General features: G+C 44.0%; 2 protein-coding genes across 2 annotated transcripts; both read left to right on the forward strand.

The window, feature by feature from the left end:
* Positions 1-554: 554 nt before the first annotated feature.
* cnp (2'',3''-cyclic nucleotide 3'' phosphodiesterase) lies at positions 555-6,280 on the forward strand. Its single transcript, XM_086185688.1, has 4 exons — positions 555-709; positions 2,906-4,327; positions 4,438-4,565; positions 4,867-6,280. Exons 2-4 carry the CDS (start codon positions 2,938-2,940, stop codon positions 5,329-5,331), a joined length of 1,983 nt encoding a protein of 660 aa, XP_086041814.1. The 5' UTR covers positions 555-709; positions 2,906-2,937; the 3' UTR covers positions 5,332-6,280.
* A 972-nt stretch (positions 6,281-7,252) lies between these two features.
* On the forward strand, positions 7,253-25,771 carry aclya (ATP citrate lyase a). Its single transcript, XM_086184625.1, has 28 exons — positions 7,253-7,409; positions 10,908-11,109; positions 12,306-12,428; positions 14,714-14,776; positions 14,903-15,093; positions 16,315-16,394; positions 16,931-17,061; positions 17,795-17,913; positions 18,355-18,491; positions 18,563-18,624; positions 18,704-18,821; positions 18,921-19,075; positions 19,662-19,755; positions 20,683-20,824; positions 20,929-21,097; positions 21,172-21,276; positions 21,357-21,553; positions 21,627-21,708; positions 21,790-21,900; positions 21,987-22,114; positions 22,372-22,465; positions 22,771-22,925; positions 23,012-23,162; positions 23,253-23,396; positions 23,707-23,820; positions 24,072-24,154; positions 24,393-24,469; positions 24,564-25,771. The coding sequence occupies exons 2-28, from the start codon at positions 10,951-10,953 to the stop codon at positions 24,656-24,658; spliced, it is 3,279 nt and encodes a 1,092-aa protein (XP_086040751.1). The 5' UTR covers positions 7,253-7,409; positions 10,908-10,950; the 3' UTR covers positions 24,659-25,771.
* The last annotated feature ends 1,916 nt before the right edge of the window (positions 25,772-27,687 follow it).

The following is a 27,687-nucleotide window of genomic DNA, read 5'->3' on the forward strand; positions in this document are numbered from 1 at the left end:
GAAAGCTCTTAAAACTAAAATCAGAAATGTGCAAACATATTTTTTTTCCCAGAATATTAAAGTATTCAGAGGATACCAACTGCCCAGATCACAATCACACCCAGTCTGTCCAGTACAACCGCAGTCTGATCTACTGGCCACTGCTTTGCTATGACAGTTGGTATCGAGAGTCCTGCTCAGGGGCATCTCGGTGGTGGTGATGACGGTGGTATGCTTCTTGGTTCTCTTCACATAATTTTCACGCCTGGCCTTGGTAAACCCCAACTTTTATGCCGCCACATTATTATAAAACTCATGACGCAAAAGCAGTTAAAAGTCAGCCTGTTAAAACATTAAGAGATTATGAAGAAAAAAAAACGCTAATTCATTATGATCGATTTGATACGATTCATTCAAATAAAATGTTTTATTCCTTTTACATCCATGTCAACAATGACATCTTTTTTTTTTTTTTGCAAAACAACTCCTCACATACATTTTTTTGTATCTTATTTTAATTGTACTTATTTATCTATTTTCATTTTCCGGTCCTAAAGGGTGTGCCCTCACGGCCCCGCCCATTTTGCGCGTTCCCGGAAATGTCCAGTTTTTTTCTCTCCTTGAAGAGTGGAGCGGGTGCGTGGCGGTGCCAAGGATTGCCTTGTCATTGTATCCAGAGAGAAACGCGTGGTCAGCGGCACCACACGACAGCTTCCCTGCAGCCTCACTGGTAAGCCGGCATTTCTGCAGACAAAAGCCCCTCCGCTCGTTGTTACACGTCGCCTGTTGATGTTTAACCAAAGAAACGCTTTAAAAAGTCAGTGTTTTAGCTAAACGACGTTAGTTACGGACGCCAGGAGAGCATCAAACGTGGCGCTGGAGATGCTACTGTCATAGCCAAATTTCTAGACTGCCAGGCTAAATTGTGTTTTTGTGTGTGTGTGTGTGTGTGTGTGTGTGTGTGTGTTTGTGTGTGTATATATGTGTGTGTGTGTGTGTGTGTGTGTGTGTGTCTGGCATGCTAGCGGTGGGGGTACGCCACTCCCAGCCTGGCCACATTGTGCTGATAGTAACACGTACATCGATATTATTTGTTTAATAACATTTTTAGCTCACTTGGAAGCTGCCTTAGACAAAAAATTAACTGTTAATAATGTATGTAGTCCCAAACTTGCTCGAAGAGAGAATCCTCTCACACTGCGCCATTACTGCTCTTAAGCTTTGCGATAAAAGGAAAAGAATCAAAAGATGTTCCTCTGAATTTAATCCGGTGAGGTGATTTTTATTTTTTAAAACGTGGAATCATTTGTATTTCGCTTGAATGTGCAATGTAAACTTTACCAAAAACACGCACGCACACACACACACACAGAAGATACCGCGTTTAATGTTGTTTAATTAGTCTTTGTTGCTCCTCTTGTTTGTCTTGTGAGAGCTTCCCCTTCTGTCTCATGACACGATGTTGTTTCACCTCCTGTGAAACCGAGCCTTTATCAGCATTTTGGCGAAACAACCTGCTACACGCCCGGTGGAGGTCGCTACAATGGGCAGTAATCACATTTTCCTGTCTTTGTCTGCTTTGCTGACTCGGATTACGGAGATTTTTTTTAACATTTTTTATTATCCCCCCCCCCTTCTTTTTGATTTCATGATTGCACTTTCCGTAACAGAGATTATGAGGTTTCAAATGTCAAATTGAAGTAAAATGCAGAAATAAAATTTGGTCTGAAGCCCTCTGTAGAATGCATCATAATATACTCCATGTGTTCATCAATTATCTTCAAATGGATACTGATTAACCTCCTTCTTTGTGACATAAAGGCCATAATCTCCTCTCTGAACTATGAACATGTCGACAGAAGTGATTTTTCTTATAAAGGCCTCAAAAAGGGCCCGTCAACCATTAGTTTCACGATGTGCACTGAGGCAGTTTGACTACAAACTATTAAATAGCCATATTAATTAAGATTATGCATATTAATGGCAACTGTGTTGAGGGCTGAAGCAGTTAATTGATTGGTCTAAAGACAATGACCCTGCAGCGTTTGTATGATTAATCTTCTCAGGGGTTTATTTTTTTTAAGCAATATCTTCTGTTTTTGTTGCTTTTGTGTCATTTACAGCAGAAAATAACAGTTTCTTTCCAATTCTGACCTTTTGGATGGACGAAAAAAAGCAATTTGAACGCGTCACTTTGAAATTGTATTGAGCATTTAAAAAAAATATAGAAATTTATGACTGAACCATTAATTTTTGAAATTAGCAGAGTAATTTATGATGAATGTAAATGTTAGTTGCCGCCCTAAATGTGTTTTCTGCTTCAAACCACTGTGCCGATATTCTGTTCTTCACACATCCACATGATGCTGGTGTATCATCATCACTTGTGACTCTGCGAAACTTAAAATTTTCAACAATTTCAACACACGATTTTGATCCATTAAGTCAGTAGAAGCGGATGGTCGTAACACCCAGCTCCTGCCTTTGTTCCAGGGTGTTCTGTCCATTTGCCAAATTAAAGTTTCGGGAAAAACCTTGAAAAGTCATGAAATTTAAATGTGGCCATTTCACATCCTGGAGAAGTTTTTGAAAAATAAACTTTTGGAAAAGTTAAACAAACTTGTTTCACCGACACCTGCGTGCTGGAGTATGTGTGGTTCAGTTTTTGATACATGATTATGTAGCCTGCTGTTGATTTTTAGTTAAACGTAGAACTTGACATGGATGTTTGTTTTTCATACGTAAACAGATGTCTCAGAGAACGCATGATCATGAAACTATTGCCCAGTCATGAAAATGTATGTAACCCTGTGAATGGTCAAATAAGTAATAAAGAACTTAAGGTCTTTTTATTCCTAAAGGCGATGAAAATGCAAGCGTTTATGATTATTGCTCTGAGCGATTTCTCTTTAATTATCTATTCAAGGTACATGTTGGTGTATAAACTCCCAGCAAGAAATGGATCCTGAAATGAGCGGTGATGTTTTACATGTGTCAGAGTCTCCGCAGCGAGAGGAGGCTGTAATGGAAAAAGAGGTTGTGTCAAAAGTGGAGACGCCAGAGGAATCCATGGAGCCTGAGAAGCCACCAGCTGCTGTGGAAGATCCTGAACAGCTGGCTGTAAACGGTCACGATACAGAAGAGCTGATCGTGACAGAAAATGTGACACTGTCTGATGAAAAGACAGAAAATGAAATTGAGGAAAGTTTACCCGAAGAAAAACCTGAACCTGAGTCTGTGCCGTGTGTGGTGGCAAAACCAGATGAGTCATCTGAAACTGACCCAGTTGGAGATTTGGACACAGAGCCCGTGCCAGAGAACAAGCCAGAGTCCAAGCAAACGCCTCTGGCAGAGTGTGTTCCTGTACCAGAGCCAGATGACTTGCCAAAATCGCTTCCAGAAGCTGAACTACCAGAGCAAACATTTGATGAACCGGCTAAGCTGCCGCAGCAAGTAGACGCACCACCTCTCGACCAAGAGGAGAAGGAAGCAGAAGAAGTGGTGACTGTAATGGATACAAAGGTGGAAGAAGTTGTCAAAGTAGAGGTGATGGAACCTAAGAAGGAAGATGAAAAACCATCAGAGACAGCGGTTGCCTCAGAGGAGCCAGCAGAAGTTCTGACACTGAAGGAGACGACGCCAGAGAAAGTGGCTGAAACTGTGACGCCGGCAGAGGACCAGAAGAAGGAAGATGAACTGGAAAAATCTGGTGAGGCTGAACCTGCTGAGCCTGAAAAGGAAGAAGATACTGTGCCTGCACCCGGCTCCCTGTCTTTTGCCCTCCTGGAACAAGAGCAGACCAAAGACGCCCTGCGAAACTCTCGCACCCTTATCATCCTCAGAGGCCTTCCAGGAAGCGGTAAAAGCTTCCTGGCCAGCGCCATAGCTGACGCCTACAAAGACCACTGCTCGGTTATCTGTGCTGACAACCATGGTATAACCCCAGAGAATCCAGGCTCGTCTGCGGATGGATACAAGGCTCTGGATGAGGCTGTGGTGGCCTGCTGCAGTGCTTCCTCTGTGCTGATAGTGGTGGATGACACCAACCACACCCAGGACCGGCTGGCCCGCCTGGGGGAGATTGCTGAGGAGCACCATCTTGTTGCTGTCTTCTTGGAGCCGCGCACAGAATGGAGCCGAGACCTAGCACAGCTGACCCCCAAGACCAAGCGTGGACTAGAAGAGGTCCAGATGAAATCCATGAGCGAAGAACTGGAGGAAGTGTCCCTTCCTCTTTACTTTGGCTGGTTTCTTCTGTCATCAGTCCAAGAAAAAGTTAGATGCACATCAATGGACTTTCTGAAAACGCTGGACACCTTGGAGGCCTTCAAGAAAAACTCCAATGACTGTGAGTGTCTTTAAAGTTGTTTACTGTATTTCCATACTTGGGACATGTTTAGGGCCAATTGAGACCTATAATATGGCTACGTTGTAACGCATCATTGCTTGTATTCACAGTCTCAGGAAAAGCTGAGAAAGAGGTGGATCTGGAGCAGTACTTCCAAGCCAAAGGAACCCTTCATTGCACTACCAAATTCTGTAACTACGGGAAGGCAGAGGGTGCCCAAGAGTATGCACAGAAGCCCGTAAGGAACCATAGAAATGTAGTTTTGCATATCTGATGAATGTATTTTTGCAGGCAATCATTTTGTGCAGTTTTAAATGAATAATTTAGTGTAACATCATGAGCGTGTAAAATTTTTATTAGCGCTGCACGATTAATCGAATCACAGCTGTTGTACAACCGTCAATTTTTTTTTTATATTTAAATGTTGCAGAAATGGCTATCCGTAAACATTTTAATGACAGTACTGTAAATATGCATTTCTAAATTAGCTGTACAGTATTTGCTCATTATTTCCTGTTTTTTTTTTCTCTGTTCTCTAGGCTGTCAGAGATCTCTACGGTTCAGCATTTGAGCTGTCACTGAGTGCTCTTTTTGTCACTCCTCGCACTTTCGGTGCCCGTGTGGCCCTCACCGAGGAGCAGCTGAAGCTGTGGCCAGCCGATGCTGAGAAGGAGGCAGAGTCGGTTGTCCCTGCAGCTGCCTCCCTGCCTCTGGGAAGCCGCGCCCATGTTACTCTAGGCTGTGCGGAGGGTGTCGAGCCAGTTCAAACAGGTCTGGATCTGCTGGAAATACTTGCGCTGCAGCAGGCAGGCCAGCAGGGGGAGCCGGTTGAGGAGATGGAGCTGGGCACGCTGACCTATTACAGCGAGGGAAGGTGGCTGCTCAGTCTCAGAGAGCCCATCACCGCCCCAGCCTGCTTCTCCAGCTTCTATGGTCGCAAGGAGCCTGGGCTGACCAAAAGGGAACCGGAGAAGAAGAAGAAGCCAAAGTGCACCATATTGTAAAAGGGAGGAAGCGATGCTTGGGATGACTGAATTGATGTAGGCTTATTCTGTGGAGGGTTTGTGTGTTTGTGCTGTGTTTAGGGTTTCAGTTGTAGCCACCCTAAATCCACAAGCTGTGTGCCTTTTTTACTGTTTATTTGCACCACGACCCAAAATGCCTTCAGTCTCGTTAGGCTTGATGTTGTTCATTAATCTTACACATATCGGTGCCAGAGTTGCAGTCTCTGGTCATCTGCTGAGATGTTGTTAGCTGCAGTTCTAGATGAAGGTAGTATAGCCTGCTCCTCCCACCGCGCCAGTCATCTGTAACTTAGATTTCATCTTCTCTACATTTCAGTGTTTCTCAATATTCAAATGTGAATGATAAACTATGTACTTTCATTGCATGCATCCCAGGTATCAACATCTTTCTGACGTGCTAAAATTGCTCTGATACAATTTGTATAGTTGTCTCCGGCTTAGTTGTGAGTTTAAGAAAAAAAAAAAAAAAAAGATGAGCTGTCATCTCCCTGCAAACGCCTGCGCGCGCACCGCCCAGAAAGTAATTGTTACAGCGGCATACGGGCCAAAGTTATCTATTTGATTAAGTGTATTGTCATTTATAGAGATCGTTCCTTTATAAATCGTTGCACTGTGCATCGTTTAAAAGGAAAATTGATGAATTTGGCATTTGTTTGAGCAGCTTGCACTTAGCACTTATCAAATGCTGTGAAGTCCATGTTTGGCAATCTTTTCTACTGCGCAAGACTGCACCATCGATCTCTTTTATCCTCTTTGAACAGCACTTCCTGTATTTTGGTTTGTATCCTCTGTGATTGTAGTTTTTGAAGGGCAAGTTCCACTTTGTGTAGCTCTTATGAATCACTATTTTTGCACTTGTTTTGTACACTTAATAAAAAAGAACATGCTTTGCTCCAGTAATGCTGTTTCCCATCTGTTGAGCGCTGATGATGCAGGTTGGTGTTCTAGTATTCAGGATTATTGGGAGATAAGGTGGTTTTCTCACAGCATGCCTTTGTACGTGATACTGTAAACCAGCAGGTGGCACTCATTGCTGCAAAATAAATGCGTTGTCCATGAGCTTACACGCTACAAACTGAACCAAAAGTGGGTTAAACCATCTCAGTCAAAGTGCAGTAATTGACAGCTGCTGAACTATCAAGAGTGCACAGCTGTAATCAACATTGGATTGGGGGTGAATTGATTCTCGTTTTTATGTTCGATCTCAGTCCAAGAAAATTTGTTCACAGTATAAAAATGCATAAACATTCACGGCAAAACTGCTCTCAATTTTGATTAGAATCATTGATGAATGTTTAAAAATGAATTATTATTAAACAGTCACATAAGATAATTTGCATTGCTCCTTAGGCCAAGGAAAGAACTAACCACCAACTAACCATGAACTACTTATTCTGCCGAACTACTTATTCATTAACCCTCAAAGTGCTTGTATAATACAATAGCGTGTTGGTTGTGTGTAAGATCAAGTATTTAGCTCATTGGCTGTTGTTCCCATAAAGAAAATTGTCAACCAATCATTGTCAACCATGAATAATTGCCTTGTTTTCAGTGTGAGTGGCGTGTGTGAGCCAGGGGTGTGAGGACTGTATGGGACGTTCAAGACCAAGTAGGCGAAATACCACCTTTAGCATTAGCCACTAAAATTAAATTGAAAAACGATCATATATGAACCCAATCGGCTCTAGTTGAGGCTGAAAAGATAGATTATTGATGTTTCTAAAATTACCACACATTACTGCGTCACACTTATTTTCAAAAACTAAATACAGTTCCACTTTTGTTGCTGGTTCTACGACTCGACGTCCTCATAATTCCCACTTTCCCTGAAGGCAGAAGAAACACTGGGTGTGGAATCAGCCAATCAGAGGCCAGCAGACATGATCCAAGCAGGTCGGCTGATGGACACAGAAGACAAAACTGCATGCGGCTTCTTGTTTCCTGCACCCCTGGTCCCTGTAGGAGGTGACGCTGGAGCTCCTCGACGGAGAAAACGGATTCATTCAACCGCCTAACCTCGTTGGAGCTGTCCCAGGAAGACATATTTCAAACACAAGGTGAGTACATGTTGGTTTTTGGATAATGTTTAACTTTGTTTTGCTAGCTACCGCCTTTAACTTTCTCCCAGTGGAGGTGGTAAAAGATGAAAAAGATATAAAAACAAGTTGAACTTGCTCGGCCCACCTTTACCCACATGTACCTAGAATTTACTCTCCGTAAATCTTTCTTCTAAAAAAAAAAAAAAAGTTGGTAACAGTGATGTTGATGTGCAGGTGACTCGCATGGCTGCTTTGCTCGAGTGAATGAATGAATGAGTGAGTGAATTACGATCGCTGGTGTCCCTGCTCTCAGTTAAAGCCCGGTGGTTGGCATGTTTCTGGTAAAGTTGAAAGTACTTGTTGGAGTACATTCTTTACTTTTAGCTATTTTTTTCCACGATGCCTGCCTGGTTGCTTTCATGGGCACCTGTGCTGCTCGATGTCTTGCCTTCCGATAACCACCAGTTTTTCCTGCTCACAAACGTTATTGTGCATCTGCTGCTGCTGCTGCTTTTGTTGTGGAACAGCGACGTTGAATGGCTGAAGAGAGAAAATAGCTGATCTATCTCAGCTGGAAGGAACAAACCTGCTATGAAAGCAGCATTGTAGTGACTCGGGGACAATGATAATCGATAGAGAGAAAGGACCTTATATTCCCTCTAAGAAATTGCTGGCAGGGCTGCTGTGTAGTCGAGGGACTCCTGAGCCGACATCAGCTTTCGGCCTAATGAAAAACACAGGAGAAACTGGCAGAGCAGGTATTCCATCCCTTCAAGGTTGCATAATAAACAGAAATTGTCACAGGACTTGGTTTATCAGTACTGCTGTCATTTACTTTTGAGGAAGGATGCAGCGATAACATCTGAGTCTGTGCAGAATTAGCGAGAATACAACAGCATGCTTACTATGAAACTGTCTATGAACATTTAGATTGATCTGAGCAGATTGGATCAAATATTGTTTTTTTTTTTTAAAGTATGTTTTCAGTCAAAGAAGAGGAAGATTGATCTATACTTTTGAAATCATTGCAGTTAGAAATGTTTAAAGTAGATTGTTATTTCTGTATCTGCAGTAACTATATTTAAGTCTGTAAGAAGGGAGAATGGACATTAACCAACATCCAAGTAAATGCACTTCACTTAGCCAGTCAACTCATTTTCAATGGCAGTCCCTTTGCCTGATGTTATGCATCCGAGAGCAGTGAAAATTTTTTATGATAGCACAAATATTTACAATGGTAAATATAAATGACGATGGGAATATGGCAGGCGATTGTGAAATTCCGGGCTGATATCGATGAAATAAGTTGGCTGATAACTGATACTTAACCTGATTGCTTTTTTATTTTTGTTTATGTTGACCTTCATCCCGCTTTGTGGGAGCGTCACAAAAACAAAACAAAACAACCTTTTAACATCAAGGCATCAACATTGGTTGCTGCCATCACTGAATGCCTTCTTTTCAGATTGTAGTCCAAAAAAGCAAATATTGTCGACAACACCGGCGATATATTGACGCATCGCTAGTAATCAAGGACAGTAAAACACGAATCACATCACTACAGACTCGAGAGACGCAAGCCGCTCACTCAGGACAATCATCAGATGCTCGGCAGTAGCAATAATTGTATTCATAATTCAGTGAACAGTCATACTTTTTATCTTTTACAAATTGTTGTAGGTGTTACAGAGTAAGTGTTCTACTAAAGTGTAAACCGTCTTTAAATGGTGGAAATGTACCCAGAGTGATGGCTGATATGATGCCTGGCTATGATGCCTTTATTACAGTAATCAGCCTTGTTTTTCCAAGGAGTAGAGTTGATGCTTCCTGCAAGTCCTACAGGCTGCCAGATGTTAGATGTGGTGTTTGTTGGGCTATTAACGGTTCGGTCGGTCACGCCATTTTTGCAATTGATTGCTTTTCCTGTTTCTCCTGATCTTAAACAAAAGGATTCCTGCTTATGACTCTCATTAAAAAAAAAAAAAAAAAATCTTGCAGCTGGCTTGATTCATTCTTTCTTTCTTTTTTTTTTTTTTAATGTGAGCTGTTCATCCTGGAAGGGTACCCGGTGTGAGGAGAAATTGCGTGATCTCATCGAGCCGCGCCAGTGAGTGCAAAGGTCACAAAAACTCCTCCCTTGAGCAATAAATTTTATGGATGCTATGACCCATCATTGAATTTCTTGCTTTACTTTTGTGACGTTCTCCCAAACAAGGAAATGAGTCTGTGCACCCCCCCCCCCCAAAAAAAAACAAAAAAACAAAAATCAATGGATACTTTTTTTTTCCTTGCCTGTATCTTTTCTGTTTTTAAATAGAAGTCATAACAGGTCACATGAAGTCAGCGGGGCATTTGTGTAGTTTCATCACTCTCCTTCTGTTGCTCATATAAAATCCAATCATTTGTGTGGCAGGCGAGTCCCTCTCATGTCAGTAGAGTCAAACAAACCCTGCCTGCTGCTTGACTGGTTTTGGCTAACACTCACGGGATCATGATTTACATGGCCATCATTCAAAAAGGAAAACATAACTCAGGTCGAAGCATGGAGCTCTAATGAGCAACATTTGGTTTAAATAATTCAAACGGCTAGTGTTTGCTGCTGAAATCCATCCCGCACAATGACATACTTTTGACACTACGTGCTGTTAAATGACGCATGCAACTGGCAGGAGAAGAACTCTCCTCAGACCGTACAAATGATCACACATGTCTCCCCTGACTGTGATGCAGCTATAAAAACTTATGGCCGAAAGATTTTGGGTGTGTCTCAGATGAGTGGGAAGCCTCACTGAGTCATTGTTTTCATGCTGTGTCACGTATGCAAGTCCTATCGCACAAATGAAGACTTTGTTTAGGTCATACAATACAAGTTAATCTGGATTAAAAAAAAAAACAAAGTGCTCACTTTGAAACTACAATTTATTTTTTTTTGATTCCATGAGTAAAAAAAGCAAGGTTGTGTGTCTGTGTCAGCCTTTACTGAGAAAAATGCATCTCTGCTTAGGAATTCTGCTTGAACACTTATAAGCCTGAGTTGAAACGCTTGCGAGGACTCAATCAGTTCACTTTCGAAGGCATTTGTATCCAAAAAGACAATTAGCAAAATTGAAAAAAGGCTCGTACAAAACTTGCAGGAAAAGACATTCAATCGATCTTTGCAGGTTTTAATTCAGTGCAATTTTTTTTGTAACTGAAACAGTTTATTCACTACATTTCTCATCCTAGAGTGCTACTTGAGGTAGGCAAATATAGCTTGATGATGTTTCCTCGTGCTGTAGTTACACCTGATGGCCTACTTAAAAAAAAAAAAAGACATGTCTGGAGGAAAACCTTAGCTGTCTGTAACTGAGGAAGTTATGTGTTTGTTTTCAACAGGGAGATCTTTAATTAGAACTCCTCCCTTCTCTCGTCCCTCGTCTCTGTCCATCACTTGAATTCTCTTTGCATCCTTCTCTCCACATCACTAATTCTGCTCTGCATTTATCTCTCACTGCTTGTGCGTCGGTGTATCTCCAGGTCCATCTACTCCTCCTTTTCGGCCGGTCGTGCCTGAGCAGTCATGTCTGCCAAAGCCATCTCTGAGCAGACGGGAAAGGAGTTCCTCTACAAGTACATCTGCACATCCGCCGCCGTCCAGAACAGATTCCGTTATGCCAACGTGACTCCTGAAACTGACTTTGATCGACTGGCACAAGAGCACCCATGGCTGCTTACAGAGGTGAGGCTTGTGGATGACTTATTAATGTCTAAAGCACAGACTGTTCTTGAGATAGCGGGGGAACTATCTCCTCTTAATGGAAGCAATCACTTAGGCTGGCGGCAGAGTGGTCTCTGGGTGCTAGTTAGCTGACGTCACAGACGCATCCAGTTGCTCTGTCACATTCTTGGTGCAAGTTCAGCTCATGAAACTCAGAAGAGAAGAACACCGTTCTTTTCTATTCCTCATCACACGGGAGAGCTGGGCTCAGCTTCCAACCCCTCCAGGTCTTACCTGCCGCATCACCCTGCTCTCAGATCAGCTTTTACTTTTCTTCATAGCGTTGCAGAGAGACAGGTTCTAATAGAAGTTAAGTGAATTACGCTGTGACTCATGTTGGATCTCCTCACTCACGTCTGAAGGTTTTATCTCGGAGGCAGGAGGAGCGAGTGCAGGGCAGATACCCTGAGATACGTGCTGCGGTGGAATTGATTACAAAATTGCATTAACTTCGGCCCTCTGCTTGCTGGCCAGCACCCAGATACTAATGGCTCCACGGTCATAAGTCACTCACTGGCTCTAATGGTGGGGGTGGGATGTGACTTTGCATTTGCGTCACATTGAAACAAGGGTACAGGAGAGAATCCTCGGTCTTCAGACATAGAATTCATGTCTGCTGAAGAATGACTGCAGCGATGAGTGAAACAGTCTTGGTGCTTGAGCCGCCTTCAGATTGTTTCTCACACAAATATTGTGTGACAGTGTAAATGCAGTAGAGCTGCGTGAAAAGAATTTTCTTTCCAGATTTTGCGTTTTTCTAATTAACTTGAAAATGGAAATAATGAAGAGTACATACCTCCTTCAAGGAAGCTACTTTGATACGTGATGTGAACGTACTGTTGTCAAAATCTGTTCGTACATTTTCTCTCCAACCTACAAATATAGGCCTTGTTGAAATGTTCTTTCAAATATTATGCATGAATTCAGTGCTCTTACATGTCTGGAAAAATAACTGAAGTGCGTTGGCAAGATGTAGCCATTAGCACAGTCTCCAGGATCTACAAATGTAATCACTTGTTCCTTGTACTATTATCTTTGCACCAAATTTCATAAAAATCCATCCCATCAGTTTTGAGTTGGTGGAGGTAATGGATCCTCTGTTGGATTTTCTGCTTTTTCATCCTGACACACACTGGTGTTTTGTCTTCCTCCCCCAGAGGCTGGTGGTGAAGCCGGACCAGCTGATCAAGAGGCGAGGGAAGCTGGGCCTAGTTGGTGTCAACTTGGATCTGAATGGCGTCAGAGAGTGGCTGAAACCCCGCCTCATGAAGGAGACAATGGTACGTCATCTACCCTCACCCCACCCTGCTGGTTGAGAGTGTGCACTTTGCCAAACACTCCTTCAATCAATATGATCCTGGAGCTTTACTCCTACCCTCCTCCCACTGCCCGTCTCTTCACCCTCCATCCCTGCTTTGCCCTGCTGCATTTTGTATGTATTTGCTAGTCTCTTAACAGCTGCACATCCTGCTGTTGACGCAGTCCTCTGCTAGTGAATCAGCCCAGTCAGCCGAAGGAAACGCTCCTACTGAATAAACAGTCCATCCATCCAGTCAGCATAGCACACAGCACACAAGATTCATCTCTGAGGCGCTGCCCTGCCTCATAAACCAAGACGCGAGTAATAGAGAGATGTCCATAAACCATAGAAGAAGAAGAGAGTAGCATCACTGAGATGGGGGGGGGGGGGTGTATTTCTCTACGCATGAGATATGAAACTGTCTGCAGCTTGTGGCTTTAAATCATCAAGATAAATAGAGCCACAATATTTGTGATTGGTTTGGATTTATTGTACTTAAAAGGCAGGGAAGTAATTTGGTAGAGTTCCAGTTAGTACAGTCGATGTCTACTAAATATTGATTGAATGTGTATTTTCATCTCCAGTGCCTTACAATTATGTAACGTGCATTTAAGTAGAATAAATCAAATCAATTTTCATGTGAGGAGAACTTAGTAAAGGTGGGGCAATATATCTCGATTGGTTCTTCTTGAGATACGATATTATGGCGCTGCGGCCAACTGATATGGATGCTTTTATTGTAACAGTTGGTAATTAACTAGCCAAGCCTGATCTGCAAATCCCCAAACTTGTGCTTTTCCTATGTGTGTTTTTGTTTTTTTTTAAATGCCAAAGAATCACAGGAAGCATTTTTTTCACCAGGAACTTGCCTGTAAAAGTCCTGACAGTTTGCTATAAATACATGGTTTCGTTGCGAGAACAAAGGCCGTAAATGTCTCAGTGTCCCATTTTATTATATATATATTATACATTCACTGAATTAAACTGCGTTGGTTTTACTTCGAGCCATGAAGGAGTGCAGCCTGCAGGAGGGCCGACGAACTGACCGCTCTCCGTGGTGCTGATCCTGCTGCTGTGGCTAGCCGTTAACTCCGCCCACAGTGGACATTCAAATGCTTGTCGCAGTTCTACCCTGATGCACTTTTCAGTTAAAATCCAGTAGGAATACACATCTGATGATACCAATACCAAGTCCCATACCAGAACTCTTTATTTTTTAGGTATGAAGTTTAAAGATACATCATCAGTCTGAGGTGAACCCCACAGCTTTTCTGAAAGCAAGCAAGAAATCTACACGAATGCAAGACATTTAAGTGCACTCCAGAGAAGTCTATTAAAACTGTATGAATCGGTGCTGTGTCTCATGTTACATGATGGCAGTTTCATGATCCAGCGGGATCCATGGGATCGTTCGTGGATCGGCAGCATCGTTCCAATATCTGGTCCGTGCATGACTCTGTGAATAACATCACGATTTGTTTCCAAAACTGAATAAAGATGCTGATCACACACAATGCGTATCACTAACAGTTGGGTTTGTGTTTCTCTGCTTGTTGTTGTACTTTGTTTTATCTCAGTTGTCAAATAATGCAACCCTGACACCGCAGTGCGCTGAAGAAAAGCGCAATTCCTACTTTATTGCCTTTTTAGGATGAAATTCTGATGAAATGTTTTCGAGTCTAGCATCTATTGAGAAATCTCTTAGATTCCCACCCTTAGACGTGATCATGCTCATACAAATTTCATTCACAAAATTCATGCATTTCTTTGTCTTTTCCTTTTCTCTCTGTGAGATAGTGATGGAAGTGGCCCGAGCCCTTTTGTGGGCTCAGTCAAATAGGCTTTCACCAGTCATCAACCATCTTCTTCAAAATGGCAACTCCCTCGGTCCTTTCTATCTTTTTCTTTGTTGTTCTCTCTGGCTGGCTGCTCTCAGACAGTCCCTAGTTACGTTCTGCCCGTTGGCCTTTAAACAGAAATGGTTAGAGCCTTGCTGAATGAGCTGCGTTAGCGGGCTGGAGTAAGATGTGACAACATTTCCCTTTTCGTTCTTATGAATCAAGATCCTTCTTTTTTTATTTTCTTTTTTTTTTTTGTAATGTCAGTTCAATTCGGCCACGTTGCAGTCTAAAAAAAAAAAAAAAAAGTTTTTATCTTGGAAAGCATGTCTGACCTGAAACAATCAGACCATTCCAGACATGAGCCAAATCTTATCTTATTCACCAAACAAGTGAGTTTTCATCTTATTTTCTGGCTAATCTTCAGGTTGGAAAGGCAAAAGGCATCCTCAAGAACTTCCTCATCGAGCCATTCATCCCACATAAACAGGTAAATCACTCATCACACATCCTAAATAAAAAAAACAACAACAAACAAAACAAAACTCCAATGTTCCTTAGTTTTACCTTCATTGTTTTTTTTAAATAAGAATTCTTGTATTTCTCCATCATTCAGGAGGAGGAGTTCTACGTGTGCATCTATGCCACCCGGGAGGGGGACCATGTTCTGTTTCACCACGAGGGAGGGGTGGATGTAGGGGACGTGGATACCAAGGCAAAGAAGCTGCTAATTGGGGTGGATGAAAAGATCACTGAAGACTCTGTGACGAAGGAGCTGCTTACTCATGTCCCAAGTGACAAGAAAGTGTGAGTAATTGGAGTTGAAACGGCAGAGTAGAAAGATTCTGGCGCTCTGTCAGGAATAAACGATACCTCTGGAATCTCATATATTTATGGCTAGAAGAGTCACCGTTTGAAAGGAACGTGACCGTGAGGTTTTTGCGCTGGGCGTTACCTGAATAATCCTCCTGAAATGCTGCAGAATCTGACCACTGGTAGGAAACAACAGTAGCACATCATACGAGAGAGAGAGCGCTCTGACACTGCAGTAAATGGGGGGGAGCAGGAGCTGGCGAGCAGTGGGTTTCCATTAGACAAATGACAAACTCCCTCCGCTACTTCGCCCTTCTTCAATCACCCCCCCCCCCCCGCCGACCTTTCTTTTCCAACACTGCTGCCACATTCAGAGCACGTCCTTTTGAGTTTGATGGCTATGATAGTGTGTCTCAGCCCTTCCAACCTCTCCCATCCATCTTCCCAGCAGTGCCACTGATTCTGGCTGGAGCTGGCCGTCTTGGCTGACATTGACTAAGCTGCCCCAGGAATACCTGCGCCTACCTCAACTCACCTTCTTTGCTCTGTGGACTCTCTCCTCATCCTCCTTGTCACACTTTTGATTGAAAACAAAAGCAGCAGTTTTGTTGCTTTTCCATGAGAAGCTGAGTCACTCAGGGTTACTCTCCTGGGTCAGCCACTCCTGACAACCGGCTGACGTGGTCACAAAGGCTGTGAGCTGTCTGTCTGCACAACTGACAGGCAGGACCAGAGAGAAAAATACTGCCGCTGCCCCCCCCCCTTCCCCCAGCCCTCCTTCTCATACAGCAACCCCCAACCACCCGTCACTGCTCTGTTTTGACACATGAAGGAGGAAGGAAACCAATTAGATTTCCCTCCTTTGCAGCCAATTTGCAGGCTGACTGTTCTGTGTCTAAACAACCCTTCATCGATGAAGCCTGCAGGTAGTCATTAGTCTGAGTCATGAAGAAATTAGACGACAAAAAACAGCACTGGGACCACCGCAAACCGTACAGGGCAATTATGTAACACAGCCTGGATGTTACAATATACATTTTAGCATTTATATTAAATTCCACCAAAGCTTGGATGTAAATACTTCTGACTCAAGTTTATTAAATTACTTCGAGGGAAATTTAGAAGGAGCTGGTCTCATGATAGGAGTGGGTTCTGGAGCTGAAGCCAGTGGTCCTGAGGTTCTAGTCTCTCATGTTGACTCTGGTCCCTCTGCAGGGTCCTCGCCAGCTTCATCGTTGGACTCTTCAACCTCTATGAAGACCTTTTCTTCACATACCTGGAGATCAACCCACTGGGTAGGTTTTGTTGTTTTATTCCCAGATCCTACTTAATAAATGATGGTTGACACTCTTAATTACAGAACATTCATGAATATGTTATTCGATTATGAAATTGAAATGGGGACATCAAAAGGAAATTGAGGAAGAGAATATCAGCGAATTATAAACTATCATCTAGAAACCAGAGGCAGAAGTTGACTCTGCCAACACTGAGAGAGGAAAAGAGTAAATAATTCATGCACTTGCTGTTTGATGATGGCACTGTGGGTTTGTAATGGAGTAATTGGGCACCAGTGCATGCCCTCTGGCAGCTGTTCCTGTGCATGGGACTGGGCTGCTGAGACTGGCTCTTGCTGCTTTGAAGTCATACAGAACTCATCTCCATCCTCATTTCCCTCCATGCTGTCCACCTCTTGTAGGAACAGCAGGAAGCTTGTGGGCTCCAGCAAATTCCCCCGACCTATTTAAAGCTTTGGAAACATTGTGTGTCTCAACAGGTGGGCGTGTTGTCCAAGTATAGACCCAGATACCTTGTCTTTCTTTTTACGTAGTGGTCACGACAGATGGAGTTTACGTGCTGGACATGGCAGCCAAGATTGACGCTACGGCTGACTACATCTGCAAGGCTAAGTGGGGTGACGTAGAGTTCCCTCCACCCTTTGGCAGGGAGGCCTATCCTGAGGTGAGTGTTGGGGCATTGGGAAATAAAGCTAGCAATGCATCGTCCACTCACATGTGCACCAAAAGGCTGCGCACAAAAACATTCATCACAGCAAGAAAAGAGATGCATCACATTTCACTCTGTCAGGATAAAAACTGTTGGGAAATATGACTGCAAACAAGTAAAGTTGGAGCAGTCATTTAAAATTCTGTACATAGAGGAGAAAAGGGCAACATTATGGCTCAACTGCTGATTTCTGTGGGAGTTAAAATGCATCTTCTAAAGGGCCACTTCAAATAAAAGGCTCATTTATGATATATTGTTAGCTACTGTTGCTAAAAGTGGGTCTGTTGTTTGGTAACTAACAGATTATTGGGTTCAAATAAAGAAAACTGCCAGTTTCCGGGGTCATGCTGGTGCATGTAGCAGCTCCTCTCAGACAGACGGTATGTACCAGACGGGCTGGTCTAATTGGACTGCTGTGATTGTAGAGTGGAGATGTTGGAGCTTTTGATTGGAGGCTTTTCATCTTGGCCCCCAGCTGTGGTCCTGGCTGCCAAAACAAAAACTGATGTGCATCACATCCACCATGGCTCTTAACAGTATCTCTAGTCCTGATGATGAGCTGCAGTTCCGTGGTTTGGAGCTTGTTTCGCTCAGGCTCTGATTGAGGCTCTAATCACACACTCCACCCTGCTGTGTTCATATAATCATCCTCTCACCTCCTCATTGACCTTTACCTCGTCTTTTACAGGAGGCCTACATCGCCGACCTGGATGCCAAAAGTGGCGCCAGCCTCAAACTGACTCTGCTCAACCCCCAAGGCAGGATCTGGACCATGGTTGCAGGGGGGGGTGCTTCAGTGGTGTACAGGTACTGGATCACTGAGCAGCCTGAATAGATAAGCCACCATTAGCCATGTATCTGGAACCTAATTTTTCTCCCTGTTACCGAACTTGTCTGTTGACTCTGTATATTGATTGCAGGCTGCTTAGCATTAGCAGAGTATGCCAGTAATGCGGTTGTGTGAGTGATGGTGCTGCAGCCCATTTAGCTGCCTACTAAATTGGATTCTTGAATGCTGTCTCTTTTTTTTTTTTACCTTATTTTTTTTGTGAGAGTCTGGAGGAATGAATGGTGAAGTGTGACGCATGCAGGCCTGTCATCCAAGACTAATTATTCCCTCTGTGCCCTGTAAAGTTGCTGTTTACAGTGCAGGATTAATTAACATCTGGGCATTTTTGTTAAAATGATGTGTAAGGTTTGATAGTTTCACAGCTCTAATAGTTGCATTTGTGTGTGATCCTCTCACAGTGACACAATCTGTGACCTGGGTGGGGTCAACGAGCTGGCCAATTACGGGGAGTATTCAGGTGCACCAAGTGAACAGCAAACCTACGACTACGCCAAGACCATCCTGTCTCTGATGACCAGGGAGAAGCATCCTGATGGTAGGGACACTTGAAGCTTCTTTTGTAGTCAAAGTGTCATTCAAAAGTAATTTTTCTGTAATGTTTTTCAGGAAAAGTTCTGATCATCGGGGGTAGCATTGCAAACTTCACAAATGTGGCTGCAACATTTAAGGTACAGTATCGTCCTTTCTGACTCATTATTCCTCAGTAAATTTCAAAATATTCACAATGCATTCCCTTGTCTTTGGCAGGGAATTGTTCGGGCTATTCGAGACTACCAGGTGCCTCTAAAGGAGCATGAAGTAGCCATTTTTGTCCGCCGTGGAGGCCCCAACTACCAAGAAGGCCTGAGAGTGATGGGAGAAGTTGGTACGTTTTTACATTCAGTCATTATACTATCATCTGTTCAGTTTGAAAGTACATCAACAGACCCCTGCTCATTTCCAAATTCTTAAACCCTTTTCTCAGGCAAGACCACTGGGATCCCCATTCACGTCTTTGGCACAGAAACTCACATGACTGCCATTGTTGGCATGGCACTGGGCCACCGGCCAATCCCCAACCAGCCTCCTGTTGCCGCCCACACTGCCAACTTCCTTCTCAACTCCAGCGGCAGCACATCGGTATGACACTGAGGCTCCGTGCAGACAAATAGGCTGTCATGATGTCGTATGGGCTCCCTGTTCCATTTATCTAAGTCGTGACCAGGAGACGTACATGCCACAGCCTCGTCTGTCTTATTTTGTAGTGAACAGGGGAATTCAGTGAGGTTATCAGAATCTGAGTGGACCTTTTGTATAAGTGCATTCAGGGTATTGTTGCCTCCTCTTACTCAGATATTTCTGAGACCACAGTCAGACGGGTTTGCCCTCAAGCATCCATTAAGAATGTTCAGCATGCAGTCAGCAAAGAGACCGTGTGCACATACGTGCATGTATTTACCTCCTTACTTCCAATGGATTCCCCATTTCTCCATGTTTTATAGAACTATGTAAGTCAGCTATTTTTACAGCTCCAAGCAATAAAGTCTTTCATTTTCCTTCACAGAGCTTTACTTGTCTGGCCAGTGGCACTGAAAATCAGGAACACTAAAACTCACTGTGTGCCTCGTTTGTGGGTGATGTCTTATAAAATAATCTGAAAACATAAAGGACCACTGTTGAGCTCTCCTGCTTCTTTTTTTTTTTTTTTCTTCTTCGGCATGTTCAGACCCCAGCATCCAGCAGGACAGCCTCTTTCTCTGAAAACAGAGCCAGAGTTGAGGGCTCGCCAGCCAAAAAGGTCAAAAGTGGACATCCAGTTGGTGAGGGAACACACATCACTGCACTGTGAATGCTTGGACGTGTTTTTCACCGTTAGTTCCCCCTGGGAAAGCATAAATGGGAGGTAGAAGCACTGCATTATTGACTTATAGCTCCCTCTGTAGACAGCAAGAGGACACTGCACTTCTGACTCCACGAGCTCTTATGACTAAACATATTTCCCTTTTTATCCATTTTAAAACAACTATGCATCAAGACTTTGTTATCACAAGTGGACAATCAGACCTCTGCAGTACCCTGGGTCCTGTGGTGCTGACAGTTTCTGTTTGTTCACATATGAAGGAGGGAAAAAAATGGCTTCTTCAGTTTCTGTAGAAAAAACTAATAGTATGATGATAAGAGTGGTGACATGTATGAAATTTTACAGTCTGCCAGCTGTAGAACATGGTGGACGTGCGATCATCACACAAACCTCCCAACATTCATCTGGCTTCCACACTTTGGCGTTTCTTGCTCTATTAAGGGATCAGACATGTATAGTTGTTGTTGTCAGTTACCAGGGTGGTAAGTCCTCACCCCTACAGTCCCTACAGACTAAGCGCTATTTAAAAAATTGCTGGGTGTAGCGCTCTTGAGGCGGCAGCGTGTGGCTGCACACGCCTGTGCCTCGTTTAAAAACAACTGAGCACACGGCGTGTAAACACGGACCTTTTTCTATTTATCTTAGGTCACTCAAATGGGATCTGGAACCTGCAGTGCCACAGTGCGTTTTGAGAAACATGTTCCTATGTGCTGTTGTAATTATGATAATAAGTCTTGGTAGATTGTTTGAATCATAATAAGGACCTGGCTTGTTAGTCACTCACCTGCGTCTGTGCATTCATGTGCAATCCCACATTATGACGCCGCACAGTAAATATGGTCTTTCGTATTTATTGCTACTAGTAACAGGTTTCTTCTCCCTGTAGCCAAGGCAACTACCCTCTTCAGCAAACACACCAAGTCCATAGTTTGGGGTATGCAGACACGGGCAGTCCAAGGCATGCTGGACTTTGACTACGTCTGCTCCAGGGACGAGCCGTCCGTGGCAGCCATGGTCTATCCCTTCACGTAAGCACGCCCCTCTTTTAGTTTGCGTTTCCTTTGAAAGAATCTCCTCATAAAAGTGCCATCCATCCGTGTGACAATCACTTTTCGACATTGCTGTCATTCAGAGGCGACCATAAACAGAAGTTCTACTGGGGCCATAAGGAGATCCTCCTCCCTGTGTATAAGAACATGGGCGATGCCATGAAAAAGCACCCAGATGTGGATGTGCTCATCAACTTTGCATCTTTGCGCTCAGCATTTGACAGCACTATGGAGACCATGCAGTTCCCACAGGTACTTTCTGTTCCCTCCTGCACCATCTGGAAGCCACAAAGTCTTTGACAGAGTGGATGTTTTGTATTTTTCAGATTCACACCATTGCCATAATTGCTGAAGGAATCCCTGAGGCCCACACCAGGAGGATTATTAAGGCAGCGGATGAGAAGGGCGTCACCATCATTGGACCTGCAACTGTAAGTCACTTTGCTCAGGATGTCAGTGTTTCCTCTCAACCATGGAAACCAGCAAACCTCTTTTTTTCCCTTTTGTCCAGGTTGGAGGAATCAAACCAGGCTGTTTCAAGATTGGCAACACGGGAGGCATGCTAGATAACATCCTCGCCTCTAAACTCTACCGTCCAGGCAGCGTGGCCTACGTGTCCCGCTCAGGTGGCATGTCCAATGAGCTCAATAACATAATCTCACGCACCACTGATGGCGTTTTTGAAGGTGTGGCCATTGGCGGGGACAGGTATGGGTTTGTTTTGCTGCAGTACCTGATCACATGAGTTTGATCTGGTGTGTAATTGTGGACTCTCCTGTAGATACCCCGGCTCTGTGTTTACCGACCACGTGCTTCGCTACCAAGACACCCCCGGTGTAAAGATGATTGTTGTACTGGGAGAGGTGAGGAATGGCTCTTCTCATACTGGTACCTGCAGCTTAGAACAGCGTTTGTATTGCCACTGCCTGTGTTTGTCTCTACAGATTGGAGGTACAGAGGAATACAAGATCTGCCAAGCAATCAAACAGGGCCGGATCACAAAGCCAGTGGTGTGCTGGTGTATCGGTACCTGTGCTACCATGTTCTCTTCAGAGGTGAGAGGGCAGATAGAGGAGGCAGCTACCAAATAAGAGAAGATTAGTATCTTTATTTTATATGACCTTCCTTTTTACTACCTCAGGTCCAGTTTGGCCACGCAGGAGCCTGCGCCAACCAGGCCTCTGAGACGGCGGTGGCTAAGAACAAAGCTCTGAAGGAGGCCGGTGCCTTTGTACCCAAGAGCTTTGACGAGCTGGGAGAGATCATCAAGTCAGTGCACGTTCACTTCTTCAGTTTATGTTAAAACTCCTTGTAAGCTGTCATTTTCAGTCTGTTATGTGCCAACAGTGACTCCTGAGCTTTGGCTTTACGTTGCATCTATTCACTTGTACACTCTGAGTTGGCATGCAGTATTTTTAAAACAGTACAGCGTCTGCGCAGCTTAGAAGAAGTATTTCTCCTGGTATAATTCTCAGATGTTTCTCTGCTAATAATTCTTGGTCTTTATGTCTTTTCCATCCTGGTAGATCTGTATATGACGACCTTGTCAGAAAAGGAGTCATCCAACCGGCCGAGGAGCTTCCTCCTCCTACTGTACCGATGGATTACTCCTGGGCACGAGTGAGTATCGCAGCCTCGAGTTGACCTCAAGTGGCACCATTTTCAACATAAACAAGCAGTTCTTTGTATCTATCTTTCTATCGACCGATGAATGTTTGTGGAAATACTGAAATACAATAAACTGAAAGAGCAGATATTTACCACAAACCACAAACTTAATACTACATGTAAGAAATTTAGCAAGAATGGATTTAACTTTTTTCAACTGCTTTTCACAAACTTGTGTAAGTCATAAACATTATCCTAGTTCTGTACACAAGCAGTTAGAGGTTTGTGTGGTGTGTGTGTGTGTGTCCGTCCTGCAGGAGCTGGGTCTGATCCGTAAACCAGCTTCTTTCATGACGAGCATCTGTGATGAGAGGGGTCAGGAGCTCATCTATGCAGGCATGCCCATCACTGAGGTCTTCAAGTCTGAGATAGGCTTGGGAGGAACTCTGGGACTACTCTGGTTCCAGAGGAGGTCAGTCATCAATAACCCACGTGTCATGATGAATGTCGTCCTTAGAAAACCTGCAATGTGGTAACGGTTCCATGTTGTTTCCTCAGGTTGCCCAGATACGCCTGCCAGTTCATCGAGATGTGCCTCATGGTGACGGCTGATCACGGTCCTGCTGTTTCTGGGGCCCACAACACTATTGTGTGTGCACGAGCCGGTAAAGATCTGATCTCCAGCCTCACCTCCGGCCTCCTCACCATTGTAAGACACGAGCGTTGAGCTGCATTTTCTACAGTGCTCAGTGGAAGGAGTCCACCATGAGCTGCTGTGAATCCCTCTGTTGTTCTTCAGGGTGACCGCTTCGGAGGTGCTCTGGATGCTGCAGCAAAGCAGTTCAGCAAAGCCTTCGACAGCGGCATGCTACCGATGGAGTTTGTCAACAAGATGAAAAAAGATGGCAAGCTGATCATGGGCATCGGACACAGAGTCAAATCTGTGAGTAGCAGGGATCCTTGGTGTGTGTGCTTGTAAAGATGCCCATAGATGTCACCATAGACGTCACCATAGACGTCAGGAGAAAGAAGCTGTGGTTGTTGTTGTTTTTTAAATGCTCATCAAGATGTACTTCCTGTTCTGGAGGGTTTAGATAATTTGCGCGTGAGAATGTGTCATGAACGTCTACATTTTAAATATTTAAATTGATATGATTGCCTGAAATATCGACTACTACTCAAACAGGAAACTCTGCAGGGACTAAAGTAACCTTTTTTTTTAAATCGAGGTAAATTTTTCTGTACCACCTCAGATTAACAATCCCGACATGAGAGTCCAGATCTTGAAGGACTTTGTGAAGCAGCACTTTCCCTCCAACCAGCTGCTGGACTACGCTCTCGATGTGGAGAAGATCACCACTTCTAAAGTAAGATGTGTTTCTTCATGTTTCACGCACAATATTAACGCGCTTCCTTTTTAATTTCCACGATTTCCTCTTTTTATTTTTGTCTTTATATTCTGTGAATATTGCATAGTGGGTTTTGTTTTTGTTTTTTTAGATATATGCTATGAGCCAATAGCAACGACGTTTCATTTGTGTGCACCCATGGTGTGTTTGTTGAATGACTATAAAGCAAGTCGTAGTCTTTTACCTCTGCGTTGGTTGTGTTGTCTTAGAAACCCAACTTGATCCTGAACGTGGACGGCTTCATCGGCGTGGCCTTCGTGGACTTGCTCAGGACTTGTGGTGGATTTACACGGTACATTTACAGTGGCTCTTTATGTAGTTTACTGCTGCTTTCACAAAGGTAACAGCTTTTGATGATGTAGTATTTTCTGAGAAGTCCAAGGTCAGTGTGACCGGCGCACGTCGTTGCTTTGTTCCTAGATTATGGAGTGTCATGCCTTGAACTCATTCAGTGCCAAGCAAGCCTTTCAAGACTGAATGAATAGCAATGTAGATGATATGCTAGTCAAAAGTCCTTCCTTCAACCGCAGGGATGAAGCTGATGAGTTTGTGGAAATCGGAGCTCTGAATGGCATCTTCGTCCTGGGGCGCAGCATGGGATTCATCGGTGAGACGTTACTGCTTACAGGCAATCCATGAAAGTAAAGTAACCCTTTGACAACATTGAACAAGAAACCCCTTTTAAATCTTTTTCTCATCAGGACACTACCTGGACCAGAAGAGGCTGAAACAGGGCCTGTACCGCCACCCCTGGGATGACATCTCCTACGTGCTCCCCGAGCACATGTCCATGTAAGCCAGGGAGAGGCAGCTCCACGTCCCCTCCACCCGTCTGTAAACCCCCCCGCACCCCTAATTTGATCACCTCAAAACATTAGCGTCTTATAGAGACGTTGATGGCACTATAGATACTTTTAGTTTTGTGACCCGGTTAGTGTTGCAGCTGAAAACTGGAAACATGCTAAACTATGACCATCCTGTCAGGGTTGCGCAGTGTGTGTATTTGTGTGTGTGTGTGTGTGTGGGGGGGGGGGGGTTGTTGACATAGCCTCCATGTATACAGGTGAGTCCACATCCACGGCTACTTGCTCCAACTCCTCCATCACTTTGTTGTCTGTGTGTCTGTGCAGCTCTCCTCATTGAGCACATTTGAGAGTCGTGAGCTTGCACAGGGTGAACATGTAGTGCAATAACTCAGATAATATGAGAACATACTGTAGATGATAGATTTATTTATGTATATCTGTATTAATTGTGAATATTGTACGGTAAAACCTTATAGTTTTGATTTCCTGTGTCGAAACTGTCAGTTTACTGTAGCAAAAGGGACAACTTCAAGAGTCACTCTTGGAAACATTTTTCCTCTGTCGGTACGAAATGTGGTATTCAAGTGCAAGTAACGTGTTGTGTTATTTTGAGGTTTTTTTGTTCCGATAATTATTGAAGTAGAAGAAAGTATTTTTCCAGAGGTCCCCAGGAAAAATATTAATATACAATTCTTCTGTCTTTCGATTGCAACATCAATGCTCTAATACCATCAAAATAAGATAAAATGCTACTATGTTTACTAACAATACAAGACAACTGAGTGGGATTTTAGGCCACTGAACAGCAAATGTTTTAACATCTATTCGCTAATTGTATTTTAAGAAAACCAATAACGGTGAATCTCTTTAAAAACTGACACACATTTCAGAGATTTGATACATTTTCTCACAACTCATGAGTCCCAGAACCTGCATGGCGGCTACCGTAACTGAAGGTTACAGAACTGTTGAAATATACTGTGGACAGCAGGAGCCCCATGGGAGTCGTGGCCATGTTTGTGTTTCAGTGTGAGTTTGACGTGCCTCTGTACTGACTGACTTGTCTGTCGATAACTGTGTAATCAAGTGAAATAAAATTCAAGTACTAGAATACTCCTGTGTCTTGTGTGCTGGGGTTCCATTTACAGTAAGACAGCATTTTTCTACCTTGTTGGTTGATCCAATCCCAGGTTTTGTTTTGATTTTTCAGCCACAGGATTTTTATTTTTTTGATATTTATGAGAGTTTTGAGAGAGGGAATATGAGGTTCTTCAATTTATTACAGACTGGAGGAGGTCGACCTCGTGAGATTTATGCTGTGAAGCTGTGAGCTCTTTTAATGTGCGAGCCGCCTTGACAAATCCCAAAGTCCTAATTAGAGATAATGGTCTCATTTGAGATGATGCATGTTTTGGAGGCGAGCTTAAAAAAAAGAAACAAGAACAGCTGACTGCTGTCAGGGAACGAGGTAGAAAGTTGCTCCCACATTGCTTCTCTAGCATTTTGTTTTCATGATGTTGGAGGAACAATGTAACCAAGTGTCTTTGTACACACCCTTTTTTTAAAAAAAAAGAAAAAAAGAAATGCATTAAACCATCATTCTGAGAGATCTAAAGTTGAAGTTACCCAAGTAGTGATAGTTGTGTCATGTGACAGTCCCCTGATGACATGGAGTGATGTGGTCGTCGTTGGCTAATTGCTGATTTTGGTCTCAGAGGTCTGACGTTGCGCTCCAATGTACGACCCACCAACACACTCAGCTCCTTCAGTCTGTGAAGAAACAGCAGCAAGTGTGCTAGTGGGATCACTTTAGGATCTACTCTGATGCTGTAGCCTTCAACAAACTCATGCTTGTTTTCTTTGGTAATTCTGGACTTCAGCCTTTAAGGTTGCCACTTGTCAATTTACTTCCCAAACCTGCTCACCGTCACACTGGCAGTAAAAACCCCTGACTCGAAGGAATCGGTCAGGGGCAGCAGTCCAGTCCCTGCCAGAGACGGGGACATGGAGGAGGACGAGGACCTCACCTCCTCTCACTCCTGGGAGCTCTCGGCTGCAGAATGAGCAGAGGAAGCAGGGTGTGTTCTGCGAAGTGACGCTGTCCTTCAGCAGAAGGTTGGACACTGTGGATGTCCAGACGTTAGTTTTCAGCCTACAGTTCAGTCCTGGCTGCGGCAACTGACTATTTAACCCCTCTGCTGGGAGGCCAGTTCTCAGAGTCCTTGTCTAGAAGGGGGGAGATGAGGGAGTGGAGCTCAGAGACTGGGATGAAGCCACAGACCGTGGAGAGCATCATCCAGTTTATGTACACTGGAGAAATGTGTATTAGCTCCTGCAATGTGCATGCAGTACATAAACCAGCGGACAGGTGTGATCTGTTTCCTCTTGGGGGGGCTTTGCAGAGAACAAGACCAGCTCCAGGTTCATCCTGCTTAAGGAGTTTTATGGTGTCTCAAGAAGAAGTTGATCTTGACCAACTGTCTGAAAGTGCAGTCCAGCACACACAGACACCCTGGACCGATGGATGTGAAGGCCGTGAGCGTGGAGGAGCGCTATGTGTACGGCACGGCACGCCTGCCAGAACGGATGATGAAGATGGACTGAAGACAGTGACGCTTCGCAATGACACAGAGAGCCATGAGTGGCAGGGTGTTGACTCCCTGCCTCTCATTGACAACTACTGCATCTTCCAGATGGCTGTGGCCTCCGCTTACTTCTACCACACGGCCTCCTGCTGCCCAAAGAGCTGCACAGTGCCTGATAAGGTTGCCAGACAGAAAATCAGCTTGCACATCTGATGAGATCCTGGAGAGCCTTCCATCAGAGGTTGCAAGGATCAGGGGTGCCGCCACCCGCCACATTGAGGACAACATCTTCATCATCAGAGGCTGGAGTTACTCAGACAATGTAGACACTCGCCATCACAAGGAAGCCTGCCGCTACTGTGCAGCGAGGAAGTGCCACCTATGCCTCTTCCTTGCTGAGGAGCCTTGGCCGCCATGTCCGCGTCACCTACCAC

This window comes from Aulostomus chinensis, chromosome 18, assembly GCF_037954235.1.
Source record: "Aulostomus chinensis isolate RoL2024-O1b breed Wild chromosome 18, RoL_Achi_v1.0, whole genome shotgun sequence".
Lineage (NCBI taxonomy): Eukaryota > Metazoa > Chordata > Actinopteri > Syngnathiformes > Aulostomidae > Aulostomus > Aulostomus chinensis.